Below are 14,844 nucleotides of genomic sequence, written 5' to 3'. Positions count from 1 at the left end.
TCCAGGGATGTGCAGGCTAGGGGGGTTAGCCATGGGAAATACAGGGTTACAGGGATAGGGTAAGGGCTGGGTCTGGATGAGATGCTCTTCGGATGATCGGTGCACATTCGATGGGCCAAATGGCCTCTTTCCTCACAGTAGGTATGTCCGTGATTCTATAAATGTCACCTGCTTACACCACCCCTTGAACATGACTGAGGGAAGAGATAATTAAGCTCTCATCAGAACCAAATGAGATGGTGACACGATTAAAGTGTGTAAATTAAACTGAACAAGTGCGTGTTCCTCATTGAAATGGAGGGCAACTAAGGCATAGAATGCTGGAGAAACTTAGCAGATCTGACACCATCTGGGGAGAGAGAAACAGAGTAAACATTTCCAGTCTGATATGGTTGCTCTTCGGATTTAATGGGGATTTGATAGGGTCAATGGAGAGGGTACTCCCACTCATGATGGAATTGAGAACTAGTAGGCACAGTTTCAAACTGAGGGATCTCCCATATAAAGTAGAGATGAGGCAGATTTTCTTCCCTCGGAGGGTCCTTTGTGTTTGGAATTCTTCTCCTGAGACTAGTGAAGCCTGGGAATCTAGGGCCATGGTGGGGTCATGAGTGCTACATGATCTATTCCTCCCCACCCATTCTTTTATGTTCAATCCATATTAAACCACTACTTGACTGCAAACTGGCAAAACTAATAGATGTGCATTAAAACTCCATTTAAAGGTCTCTGCTCAAGGGAGAATAATCCTCGTTCTCATCTGGGTCATTCTCTACTGCACCCTCTGCAAAGCCTTGATATTCTTCCTACAATGTCTTACATCGAATGTTATGCTGGAGCTCAGGCCTAAAGAATGATTTTGATATCCTGATCACACAATGCTTCCTTCCTTTTCTAATCTTACACTGTAGTTTTCTGCACTTTAAGCATTTCCAGGCATTGGGAGTATTTGCTCATTTCAGAGGACACCCACAGCACCATGGGATCATAGCAATTAGGAGCAAAAGTAAATCATTCGATCTGTTGAGCATGCTCCGCAAGTCAATGAAATCGTAACTATCTTCTATCCGAATGCTATTTCCCAGATTTATCTGCATGTCCCTACATACTTTTAATATCCTCCAACAGCACCTTCCAAACCCATGACCACTTCCATCTAGAAGGAAAAGGGCAGCAGATGCTTGGGAACACCACCCCCTTACAAGTTCCTCTCCGAGCCACTCTCCATCCTGACTTGGAAATATATCACCGTTCCTTCAGTGTTGCTGGGTCGAAATTCTTGAATTCCCTCCCTAAGGGCATTGTCGGTCAGCGGTTTAAGATTATTAGGTGGAGGGTGGGCACAGACATAAGACAGAAGCCAGCACCTAATGGTGAAAAAGGCATCAGTCTGCAGGTCAAGGTATCTCCAGGTGAATGCATCTGGCATTTGGTGTACCATTGTTAACCTTCCTGGCACTTCCTACACAGATGTGCAAAACCATGTCATGGCATTCCCAACCTGCCACTGTGAAGCTGCCTCCAATATCAGCCTGCTGTGTGGGGCCTTCTGTAAGATTGCATAACTGTGCACAATAATATTTTCATGTTGGGTATCTTGAATACAGTGACCACTATCCACCCTCCTTACTGGTATTAGCCTAGATATTTGATACCATGTAGGGAATGATGTTTACATAGGCAGAAGACAGGCTCAGTCTACTTGAAAAGTGAACAGGTTTATTCCATATGTCTTAACTACACTGCATCGAAAATGTAATTGTTACATCTGAGACATCAGGCTCGATTTAAAATTGCATTAATTTTGAGTCATTGAGGTTTACAGCACGGAAACAGGCCCTTCGGCTCAACTTGTCCATGCTGCCCAGTTTTCACAATTAAGTCCCATTTGTGTGCATTTGGTCCATATCCTTCCATACCTATCCCATTTATGTTTCTGTCCAAATGTTTCTTAAATGACAAAATTGTACTCACCTCCACCACTACCTCTGGCATCCCGTTCCAGACACTCACCAGCCTCTGTGTGAAAAACTGCCCCTCTGGACCCTTTTGTGTCTCTCCCCTCTCACCCTAAACCTATGCCCTCTACTTTTAGTCTCCCCTACAGTGGGGAAAAGCTATTGGTTATCCACCTTACCTATGCCCCTCATGATTTTATTAACCTCTATAAGGTCACCCCTCAGCGTCCTATGCTCCAGGAAAAAAAGACCCAGCCTGTCCAGCCTCTCCTTATAACTCAAACCTTCCAGTCCAGGTAGCATCCTAGTAAATCTTTTCTGCACTCTTTCTAGCTTAATAACATCCCTTCTATAATAGGGCGACTAGAACTGCACACAGCACTCCAAATGTCTATTACAGCTGCAAGAAGACGATCCAACTCCTATACTCAATGCTACATGCTCAATGCAATTAGCTACATGCTGTTTGACACTAAGGACCACAACTCAGGAACTGATTTATCCCTCCCAAGATCGGTCCTGTTGCTGAAAGCCCACTGCCAGAAAAATACTCTGAAGCCAGCAAATGTTGGGAAACCAACCTGAGACACCTCGGTCCAATTTTCCACCACCATCACTGTCCCCAAACTTCCAGCAAAGCTTTCGCCAGCTTGGGGAAATCCAGCATATGCCTTTATTTATTATGGCAAGGATTGTGAATGCTTTCTTGACAGCTTTCTGACCTTAACCTGTCATCTTTAGAGACCTGGTATGTGAACTCACAAGTATGTCAACTATTGCCCAGACTCAAAAGCGAAATTCAGTTTGTGAAGAGAACAGAAAATGTGGGATTGTAGAACAGAGGAGGGAAGATTGAATAGAGGTGTTCAAAATCCCGTAGAGTCGATCGAGAGAAAGTGGTTATATTGGAAGGGGAATTAGCAACCAGAAGAGATAGGTTTAAGAGAGAAAACTCAGGAGGTATTGAGAATGTTTTCTCTATTCAGCAAGCTCAAGGGCAATTAGTGATGGGCAGTAAATATTGGCGTCACCAACAATGGCCATGCCCCGCAAATGAATGACAAAAGTAGTAGAGGTGATGGAATGCTAAGTCTGAAAACAGTAATGCAATCAAATTCAACACCAAGTTTCACAAGGGGATTGAACCAATGTAGCAAGTAATGCAGGACTGTGGGAAAGGAGCAGGGGCATGGGACTGAATAGCATTTTCCAGCCTGGATGAGCCAAATGGACTGCTTCTTTGACTGAACTATAGAACAATACAATGTCTACTATCCAACGATACAATCACCATTCGGTGATTATTGATGTACTGACAGTATATCATTGATCATGAGTTTGGGAATATAAGTGATCTAATTGCCCAGCAGAAGGATAGAGATTGTCTCTGAGCTACAGGCCTCCATTGCAAAAAAAAGCCATTCACAAATTGCTAGTGGTTGAAATAACTTTTACACACATGTACGCACAATGTTTATTTCTTTTTAACAGTTTCTTTTCCTTGTGGGACCATCACAAAGAACAGAGCCCGAAGATCAGTTTTCGACAGTGATGCTGTGTTAGCTAACAGCACCACACCAACAGAGACCACTGCATCAAACCACACCAGTAACAGATTTAATGAGCCAACAAGCAACCATAATCCCGCTGACGAAATTGTGAGGATTGTGGGCGGACAGGATTGTCCCTTGGGAGAATGCCCATGGCAGGTAATCCATTATTTTCAACCTTTGAGGTTCATAGATATTGGTGCTCAAGCACGTTTCTCATTCCGCTGTTAGTTGACCCTTGGTACTGAACTGTACATTCATTCAATTCAGCAGGATAGAAACATGCTCCTTCAATCATTTCCACACCAGGTCCCCATCTAAAATGATACTGCTTCTCATCCATTCATCAGGTGCAGTGAGAGGGGAGAGCACATAGGCACACAGTTCATAGGCAGAGAGAACAAGGGCAGAGAGATCAAAAGATCATACAATTGGTGTGAGTGGAGTGTCCATATTAAGGGTGTGCTTTCAATGGTCATAAGCAAGTACATTGCAGAATAGATCAAACTTTCATAAATCCCTATTCTCTGCCTGGATTCCTTTACACTGCCAGTCACTGGATTACAACGTCCTTGCTGTCCATGCTCCTGTGATTAGAATGCCTGGGAGTGAAACAGGAAGATGGGGGCCAGGGACACTGACAACTGGGAGACAGTTGCTGATGGCTGCGACCATGAGAGGCACTCAGAGAGATGAGCAGAAATGAAAAGCCGAGCTTTCAGAGTGAAAACCTTCTGAGTCCGCTGTCTTCCTCTCTGTGACAAATGAGGTTCATAAGCAATGTGCAAACAAAGTGTAACAGAGATGACCTCGATGGCACACTCTCACAGATGGAAGGTGCCAACAATGACATGTCCATGATCAATGGCATTCAACTAGCTTTGTCCACAAGCAGATAAGGTAAAGTAGTCATAGCCCCACTCTCTGGTGGTGGGTTAACCTGAGGGTTGAGAAAGTGGGACCTTCATAGTAACGTCAGCTGGAATTGAATCCACCACCATTGGCATCACTCGGCATCGCAAACCAGCTGTACAACCAACTGAGCTAAGCTAACCCCTGCCCACAAATAATGCCACATGTATCGCCTTCAATTCCATTGGTGAGCTAGGATTAGACAAAATCACATTAAGATTTACATGGAATATGTGGTATAGAATCAGACTATTCAGCTCAACCAACCCTTCCCAGTGTTTGTGCTCCATTGGGGCCTGCCCCTATCTTTCCACATCTAAATTGGTCATTGTAATTCCCTTCATCCTCATACAGCTATCCAGATGCCTCTTCAATGCATCAACACCAATCACTGCCTGTCAGAGTGAAATCTCACCAGTCCCTGAGTGAAAAAAATGTCTTGGAATTCCTGAGATAACAAGGTGTAGAGCTGGATGAACACAGCAGGCCAAGCAGCATCAGAGGAGCAGGAAAGCTGACATTTCGGGCCTAGATCCTTCTTCAGAAATGGGGGAGGGGAAGGGGGTTCTGAAATAAATAGGGAGACAGGGGGAGGCGGATAGAAGATGGAAGATTGATACCAATGTGGATTTCACAAGCTTCAAAATCTCCTGTCCCCCAACCGCATCCCAAAACCAGACCAGCTTGACCCCGTCTCCCTAACCTGTCCTTCCTCGCACCTATCCCCTCGTCCCACCTCAAGCTCCACCCCCATCTCCTACCTACTAGCCTCATTCCGCCCCCTTGACCTGTCCATCCTCCCTGGACTGACCTATCCCCTCCCTAACTCCTCACCTACACTCACCTTTACTGGCTCCAACCCCGCCTCTCTGACCTGTCTGTCTCCTCTCCACCCATCTTCTCCTCTATCCATCTTCTATCCGCCTCCCCCCCCTCCCTATTTATTTCAGAACCCCCTTTCCCTCCCCCATTTCTGAAGAAGGGTCTAGGCCCGAAACGTCAGCCTTCCTGCTCCTCTGATGCTGCTTGGTCTGCTGTGTTCATCCAGCTCTACACCTTGTTATCTCAGATTCTCCAGCATCTGCAGTTCCTACTATCTTGGAATTCCTGATTGGATTTCTTGGTGACTATCTTTTGCCGATGTAAGAGTTAGAGTTAGTTAGAGGAAACACTCCCTCCTTATTAATCCTATCAAGCCTTTCAGAATTTTAAAGACCTTAATTAGGTCATTCGTAAGCTTTCTCTTTTCAAGCGAAAAGACCCTGTTTGTTCATACAATCTTAATTCGTAAACCCACACATTTCTATGATTGTGCTTTTAAATCCTCTTTGCACCCTGGACAGTGCCTCTGTATCCTTCTGATAAGATGGGGACGAGAACATGCACACAGTGTTTAAATGTGGTCGAACCAGGACTCAGTACAGGTTTAGCATAACTTCCCCACTTTTCAATTCTGTCCACCTAGTTTGTTTCAAGGTTGGTCAAGCAACATTTCCTATTTTTGAAATTCAAGCTAACTATTCAACACCTCATGATTATTTTTCTTGTTTCATGATGTTCTTCAATTTGATCCTTGAGTAATCCCATTATTTTCTGACCTCTGATGTTAAACTGTCTGGTTTGTAATTCCCTGGACATAATCACAAAGTTATCACAACTCAAAAGGTCATTTGACAGAACATATTTTGACCTCTCTCTGAAAGAGCATCTCCCTTTACTGCCATTCTCCTAACTTGTCCCTGTAGCCCTGTACATTTTTCCTTTTTAAATGAAAGCTCAACTCCCATTTGAGACCCCTCATGATTTAAAACACCTCGATCAAATCTCCTTGCAACCTCCTCTTTCCCAAGAAAAACAGCCCCAACTTCTCCAATCTATCTTACTAACTAAAATTCCTCATCCTTGGAGCCATTCTCATAAACCTCTCCTGTGTTCCCTCTCTAACGTCTTCACATCTTTAATGAAGTGCTGTGCTCAGAACTGTACATAGTACTCCAACTGACTTAGTGTCTAATACAAGTTCAACAGAACTACCTTGGTCTTGCTGCTATTAACAAAGCCTTGAACACTACATGCTTTATCAACTGTTCCCTCAACCTATCCTGTCACCTTCAATGACCTGTGCACATGTACTCCCAGATCCCTTTGCTCTTGCACTCTCTTTACAATTGTGCCTTTCTTTCACATTGACCTTCCATGTTCTTCTTACCACTTCTCTGCATTAAATTGTACTTTCCACTTGTCAGCCCGTTCAATCAGCCTTTCAATATCCTCTTGAAGATTTACACTATGCTCCTCACAGTTCACAATACTTCGAAGTATTGTATCTTACTCAAATTTTGAATTGATGCCCTGCGCACCACATTCTGGGTCATTTGATATATATTAAAAGCAAAGCTGCCAACATGGATCTCAAGGGAAAAGCTCTACAAACTTCAATCACACTGAAAAACAGTCACCATTACACTGCGTTTCCTAACACTCAGCTAATTTTGTCTCCATTCGTTATTGTCCCTTTTATTAAATGAGCTACAACTTTGTTCAAAAGTCTAATGTCCATGTGCACCACATCAACAGCATTGCTTTCATCAAACTTCTCTGTTACCCTATCAAAAAGCTCCAGCAAGTTAGTTCAAAATGATTTTCCCTCTGCACATGCAAGTTGATTTTCCATAATTAACCCGCAGTTGTCCATTTAATTATTAATTTTGTCCCACGGTATTATTATTATTTTAATAGGCTTTCCATGCTGAAAGTTGGCCTAAATGGCTGTAGTTGCTGGATTTATCTTGACAACCTTTTCTGAACAAAGGTGTAATATTTAAGGTATAAAGATCCTCAGACAGCACTTTCCAAAGCCACGACCACTTCCATCAAGAAGGACAAAGGCAGCAGATATACCACCACCTGCAAGTTCCCCTACAAGCCGCTCACCATCCTGACTTGGAAATATATCGCCGTTCCTTCACTGTCGCTGGGTCAAAATCCTGGAATTCCCTCCCTAAAGGCATTCTGGGTCGACCTGTAGCCAGTGGACTGCGGCAGTTCAAGAAGGCAGTTCATTATGACCATCTCAAGGGGCACCTAGGGATGGGCAATAAATGTCGGCCCATCCGATGACGCCCACAGCCTGCAACCAAACTTTTAAAAAAACAAACAACAGAGAGGCAGCAGAAATATTAAATAATTACTTTGCTTAAATATCTACCGAGGACAGAGCACAGATAACATGGTGGTCATTGCCTGGTTCACATTTGGTTCAAATGTTACTTATCCTGTCTGTATCTAATACGCCAGTCCCATCACAGCCTTCCCTCCCAATAGTTTGCTATTGAATACCAACATTAGGAATTATCTAGTTTTACTGTCCACAAGCAATGCTGCCAGATTCAGATGGATTTTATCCATTAGTGTTTTCATCTGAGGGAGACCAATTTCTGACATTGAGCACTGCCACGGAGGATTGGCTGGCTCGTGTTTTCTTTTTCTCTGAGCGATCCTTTTGAATTCAATTAGCTCTCTATCCATGAGCAATGCCAGTGGTTCCAATTGCAGAATACACTGTTTGTGGAACTCCCTGATTAAGCTTCAGGGTCTTAATATTTCTTACGCTGCCTGGTGTTCAGTTTAATGATTTTTTAAATTTTGATGTGACCAATTAAGGATTATCCTGATGCTATGTTGAATTGTCCAACAGGTTCTTCTAATCGATGAATCTGGCAAAGGATTTTGTGGGGGCACAATTCTAACTGAGACATTAGTAGTGACTGCAGCTCATTGCCTGAATGAAACAGCGACGATCACCGCTGTTGTCGGTAACTATCCTTTCCTAACCGGCCTCTTTGATTTCCAATTTAAATAAGATCAATTTTACCAAGAAACCAGGTGAAGTAATTCTCCAATCCAGGTTTACAAAATATTTATACTATCCATACTTCTCTCTGAGAATTGATGTGGGTTTTGCCTCCAGCAATGCCCATATTACACTATTCAAGACTGGAGCAAGGGATAAACCTGGAAACTACAGGGCAGTCAGTCTAACTTTGGTGGTGGGGAAACTATTGGGAGCAGTTCTAAGGGACAGAATTAATCTGCATTTGGAGAGGCAGGGATTGATCAATAACCATCAGTATGGTTTTGTTAAGGGGAGGTCATGTCTGACCAACTTGATTGAATTTTTCGTAGAAGTGGCCAGATGTGTAGCTGAAGGCAATGCTTATGATGTGGTCTACTCAAACTTCAGCAAGGCTCTTGATAAGTCCTGTACGGGAGAGTGATAGCAAAGGTAAGGAATTCAAGGAAATTTGGCAAATTGGATCTGCAATTGGCTGAGAGACAGGAATCAGAGGGTGATGGCTGAGGGGTGTTTTTCCGACTGGAAGTCTGTGTCCAGTGGGGTCCCACAGGGGTCAGTGTTGGGGCTCTTGTTGGTGTTTGTCACTTATATAACTGATTTAGACTTGAATGTAAGAATGCGATCAGTAAGTTTGTAGATGATATAAAATCAGTTGGGTAGTAAATAGCGAGGAGAATAGCCTTAGATTACAAGAAGATATAGACATTGGACAGATGGGCTGATCAGTGGCATATGGAATTCGATCTATTTAAATATGAGGTGATACACTTGGGCAGCGTAAGCCTGGAAAGGGAATAATGATGAACTGTAGGACCCTAGGAAGCACCGAGGATCAGAGGAATTGTGGTATGCACAACCACTGGTCCCCTAAGATATTAAATGGATAAAATGGTTAAGAAAGCATATTATTATTTATTATTATCATTTATGCCTTTATAAAATGAGGCACAGATTTGAAGAGTTGAAGTACAGGGAAGTTAAGCTGGAACTGTATAACATGCTGGTTAGGTGACAGTTAGAATATTATGTGCAATTCTGGAATCCACATTATAGGAGGGATGTGACAGCATTGGAGAAGGCACAGAGGAGATTTATCAGAATATTGCCTTTGGGCTCGAGAGTTTTGGTTATGAAAAGAGACTGGATAGACTGGGGTTGTTTTCCTTAGAGCATAGGAGATTGAGAGGGGGCATAATTGAGATGTATAAAGTTATGAGGGGCATAGAGAGAATAGACAGGATAAATGGTTACCCTACGGTCCAAGTGCTGGAAGATAGGATTAGAATAGTTAGGTGGTTGTTTTTCACTAGCGTGGACTTGATGGGCTGAAGGGTTTTTTTCTGTGCTCAATGATATTATGACTGTATGTAACGTAAGAAACTGGACATGACTAATACGGTATTGAAAGATTCAAGAGATTCTTATTGCAGCTGGCTGTTATATACATATGTGTTAGGCTATTTAGTTGTACAGAGCAACATTTATTCATCAGCAAAAGATACCAGTAATCTTGTTACTCTCAAGTCACATGCAACAGTACAGTGGTGATATTATGAACATGTCTCTTAAAGATAGATTGATATACTGATTGTGAGACATAACGAAGGTAAAATATGATCACAAATATGGCTGTGTCTGAATTTGATTATTCTAAGAACAGGTAAAACAGAGTTTACAGAATTAACATTTCAAATTTCAATTTTGTACTTTGGAAGTTTGACAGTTCATTCTGATCTGGTAATCGTCTGCCTGTCTGGACACATATACATTATTCTCAGTTCTGAAGAAGTCACCCTGACTCAATACGTTAACTCTTTGCACAGACGTTGCTAGCTGCAGTATTTTTCTTTTATGTATTGTTCTCTGTTGCACTTGTTTCATAACTTGGCTGTCACTTTCTGTCATTCAACATCATCATACATTCATCATCGTCATCGTGTGCTGTTCTTCACTCTCTTCATTCATTATCAGGTGTGTTGTACACTGATCTGAACTGGATTCTGTTCATTCACAACGCAGCATCATTTTGTACAATCTGGGCTTAACACATATTCTAGAAACCTTTGCTGATATCCATAAGGCCATAAGATATAGGAGTAGAATTAAGTCATTTGGCCCATCAAGTTTGCTCTACTATTCAATCGTAGCCAATATGTTTCTCAACCCCATTCTCCTGCCTTCTCCCAGTAACTCTTGACCCCCTTACTAATCAAGAACCTATCTATCTTTGTCTTAATTACACTCAATTACTTGGCCTCCACAGCACCAATATGTTCCACAGATTAACCACCCTTTGGTTTAAGAAATAAACTGTAATAAGCTGTTGGCCACGCAGGTCAGTAATAAGCTGCAAAACACACAAGTCAATAATATATTGTAAAAAACTGCAGTGCACACAGTAGAGTACTAAACTGCCAACCATTCAGTAGTACGCCCACACAGGTCAACAATAAACTGTAATAAATTGCTTAACCACTCAGATCTGTAATACAATGTAATAAGCAGCTGCCCACACTGGTCAGTGATAAATTGCAACAAATGACTGACCACACAGGTTAGTAATAAACTACTGCCCACGTGGGTCAGTAATAAACTGCAATAAACTGGCCACACATTTCAGTACTAAACTGCTGCCCACTCAAGTCAGTAATAAACTGCTGAGCATAATGGTCAGTACTAAACTGCTATCCACACAGGTCAGTATTAAGCTGTAATAAACTACTGCCTACACAAGCCAGTAATAAACTGTAGTAAACTGCTACCCAACAGGTCAGTAATAAATTGTAATAAACTGTTACCCGTGCCTAGTAATAAACTGTAAAATAATTGCTGACCACACTGGTCAGTAGTAAGATGTAATAAATAGTTATCCATACAGGTCAGTAATAAAATGTAATCAACTGCTGACCGAAGAAGTTCAGAATAAACTATAATCAACAGCTGTGCATGCATGTCAGTAATCAGTTGTTCATTACATAGATTTGTTTATCAGATATACATCTTTGAAAGTAAAGCTTTTGGTAAAATTGTTTCAAAAACTGACCCACTTTTACCTGGAGATGACAGAATGACAGATTGTGTGAACCATTAACCTGAGACTGGAATAACTGCTCATTTTATGGATTCAACTGGTTGAAATCTGTCCATGGCTTCACTCCAACCTCCTGCAATCTCATTAACACCCTTCAATTCTACAAGCCTCTGATATTGAAGTTGTCTTCTATTTCTGATTTTCTGAGCTGCATTCTTCACCACAGCTTTTAGCAACACTGCTGTTGACCATCCCAGTTCTGAGCTCTGGATCCTCCTCACTGGACCTCTCCACCCCTCCCTCCTCTCTATAAAACATATCATTTCTGGCCCAATTTTTTTGGTCATCTGCTCTGATGACCTCTTCAGAGGACATGTAATTTTGCCTTTGTGAAGCACACAAGGACACATCATTACATTAACAGAATCTATAGATTATCAAAGGAAACATACACTGGCATTGGAGGGAGTCCAGAGATGCTTCATTGGACTGATACCAAGCATGGAGGGACCTCTGTCATGAGAGGTTGAGTAGTTTGGGTCTATACTCATTGGAGCTTACAAGAATGTGAGACAACCTTATTGAAACATACAAGTTTCTTCGGGAACTTGACAGGGTAGATGCGGAGAGATTGTTTCCCCTTGTGGGAGAATCTAGGACCAGAGGGCATCATCTCAGAATAAGGGGTCACACAGTAAAGGCAGAGATGAGGAGGAATTTCTTCTCTCAAAGGGCAGTGAATCTGTGGAATTCTTTCCTGTAGAGGGTTGTCAAGGCTGGGTCATTATGTCTTTTCAAGGCTGAGATAGACAGATTTTTAATCAGTAAGGGAATCAAGGTTACAAGGAGTAATGTGGAATTTAGGATTCTCAGATTAGCAGATTCTCAGATTCTCAGGGCAGCACTGTTGCTCAGCGGTTAGCACTGCTGCCTCACAGTGCCAGGGACCCAGGTTTGATTCCAGTCTCGGGTGACTGTCTGTGTGGAGTTTGCACATTCTCCCAGTGTCTGCGTGGATTTCCTCCGGGTGCTCTGGTTTCCTCCCACAGTTTAAAGATGTGCAGGTTAGGTGGATTGGCCATGCTAAATTGCTCGTAGTGTTCAGGGTTATGTAGATTAGGGAGATGGGTCTGGGTGGGATGCTCTGAGGGTCTGTGTGGACTTGTTGGGCTGAAGGACCTGTATCCACACTGTAAGGATTCTATGAACTATGAACTAGCCATAATCTCATTGAATGGCAGAGTAGGCTTGATGGGTTGAATGCCTACGTCTTGCTCCTATAACCTATATTCTTATGGAAATCCAATTGTCGTTTGAATTGTAGAATGGATGTAATGGGCTTGCAGAATGGAAACTCTTTCATTTCATTGCTTGTGAGCAACTTGGTGGACATTTGATCGTCCAATGAATAACACCACACATTTGTAAAAGGCTGAGTCACTGACCAGTTGACACATATCTTTTGTTACCCCACCCCCCTCGCCCCCTTCACCCCCCTCGCCCCCTTCACCCCCACCCCAGGTGAATTTGATGTCAAGGAAGACGAGCACACAGAACAGCGGCTTGAGGTCGAGGCAGTCATTGCCCACCAGAGGTTCCAGCGCAAAAATTACGACAACGATATTGCGGTCCTGCTATTGAAGAAACCCATGCAGTTCAACCAGAATGTGGTCCCAATCTGCCTGCCCCAAAGAGAATTTGCAGACACGGTGCTGATGAAAACATCAAATGCCTTAGTCAGTGGTTGGGGCCGTGTCATTGACCATGGGATGCCAGCTGATAAGCTCCAGCGCCTCACAGTGCCATACGTCGATCGGACAAAGTGCATTGAGTCTAGCAAGTACCCGGTGTCTCAGAACATGTTCTGCGCTGGCTACAAAGACGAGAGTAAAGACTCCTGCCAAGGGGACAGTGGTGGGCCGCATGTCACAGAACACAAGAGCACCTGGTTCTTGACTGGCATTGTCAGCTGGGGAGAAGGATGTGCCCAGAAGGGAAAATATGGCATCTACACAAAGGTGTCAAGATACCTCAGATGGCTCAGAATGGTTATTAGACAAGTATCTTCTAATCAAAACAGCAGGAACCTCTTAGAACACAGTGGTAGTGCCCCTACCTCTGCGCCAGAAACTCTGCATTCAAGTCCGTCCACGCCAGGACATGCTAGTGCTCCCCACAAATAACCCGTCATTGCTGAAATAATGATCACGCTTTAATGGAACCCGCAGAACCAAATTCAGGCTGTACCAACTCCACAAAAATCTCAGTTGCATCAATAACCCTCAGAAATAGCTTATCTACCTTGGATCTAAATTGATGGTTGTAAGGATGGTGAAAATCTTAGCAGTCATCATTGTTAACATTGTGTAGAAGGATCCACAATCTCTGGTGGTCAGTCATGTGCAGTTCAATCAGAGAGTTGCTATCAGTGATATTTTGTACCTCCATGGAGCCAGCCACTGCTGTCTTCACAGAATCACTGAAATGACATAACCTTGTGTCCTTTACACACCATTCTCACCTTCCAGAAACAACATTTTAATTAATATGCCTTGCTAGACAAGGTGCAACTGAGTTTTTACAATGTACAAAGTTCTAATTCCTCATTACCCAGCTCTCTAGCCCTGAAATATTAATTTTATAAGCATGGGTTCTCATTCCCATCATTCTGTGATAAGTGTACCATGATTTTTAAAGTAATAAAACATAATTTGTTTTACACATTTGTTCAGTTTCTACCTTGGCCCCATATATGCAAATGCCAATTCTTATTTCGTTCTCTGGCGGACAATTAAAAAATGAACAATAATCTGAATGTTTTATTTCCTGGTTTGCAGTCTGTGAAAATTCTTTGGTCTGATTGGCTGCTCGGCCCACTTGACAACATCACCAATGGTCAACACTATGAATCTCCTATAGATAACAGCAACGTGAAAGTAGGATCACACTCAATGCAAAACCATTGTAGACAGCTTTCTCCAGAGGCAGTAGTGAGTCCTGCCTTGCTGCTGACTAGCCCTTGAGTTTACAAATGAGTTTGAACTTATTCCACAGAATGTCATAACCATCTCCTAACCCTCACTGTAATGCCTATGTTGTAAATTCCATGCTCTGTAAAAGTAGGGTCCTGATTGGGTCCACCAGACCTGCCTTAACTGGAATTTTGAGGAACGAGAGGAGACCGCATTGAAATGTATACTGTTCAGATAGGGCTGGGCAGACTGAATGTGGGATGATAGTTCCCCTGGCTGAGAGAGGAGGTGGGAGAGTTCTCAGAATAAGGGATCACAGTCTCAGGCTATGGGCTATGTCATTTTGGGCTTGCATGCAGAGAAATTTTAACTCAAAGGGTGGTGATCATATGGACTTCTTAACCACAGAAGACTATGGAGGCTGAGTGACTGAATATATTCCAGAAAGAAACAGTTAAATTTCTAGATACTGGAGACATCAGGAAAGAGTGGGAGTGTGGCATTGACAAAGGATCAGCCGTGACCATATTGAATGGTGGAGCAGGCTTGATGGGCCAAATGGCCT

At 42.8% G+C, this 14,844-nt stretch overlaps 1 protein-coding gene across 1 annotated transcript in view; it reads left to right on the top strand.

Moving 5' to 3' along the window:
* The window catches only part of LOC109934416 (coagulation factor X-like), a 29,838-nt gene extending 15,812 nt beyond the window's left edge, over window positions 1-14,026 (top strand). Inside the window, exons 6-8 of the mRNA XM_048603341.1 lie at window positions 3,450-3,667; window positions 8,118-8,235; window positions 12,829-14,026. Coding sequence (XP_048459298.1) covers window positions 3,450-3,667; window positions 8,118-8,235; window positions 12,829-13,490 — 998 coding nt within the window. The 3' untranslated portion in view covers window positions 13,491-14,026. The remainder of the gene's footprint in view (window positions 1-3,449; window positions 3,668-8,117; window positions 8,236-12,828) is intronic.
* Window positions 14,027-14,844: the final 818 nt, after the last annotated feature.

The sequence above is a fragment of the Rhincodon typus genome, chromosome 11 (genome assembly GCF_021869965.1).
Source record: "Rhincodon typus isolate 14 chromosome 11, sRhiTyp1.1, whole genome shotgun sequence".
NCBI classification, from domain to species: domain Eukaryota; kingdom Metazoa; phylum Chordata; class Chondrichthyes; order Orectolobiformes; family Rhincodontidae; genus Rhincodon; species Rhincodon typus.
The sequence above is the reverse complement of the archived record's forward strand: the minus strand, read 5'-3'. Positions and strand labels throughout refer to the sequence as shown.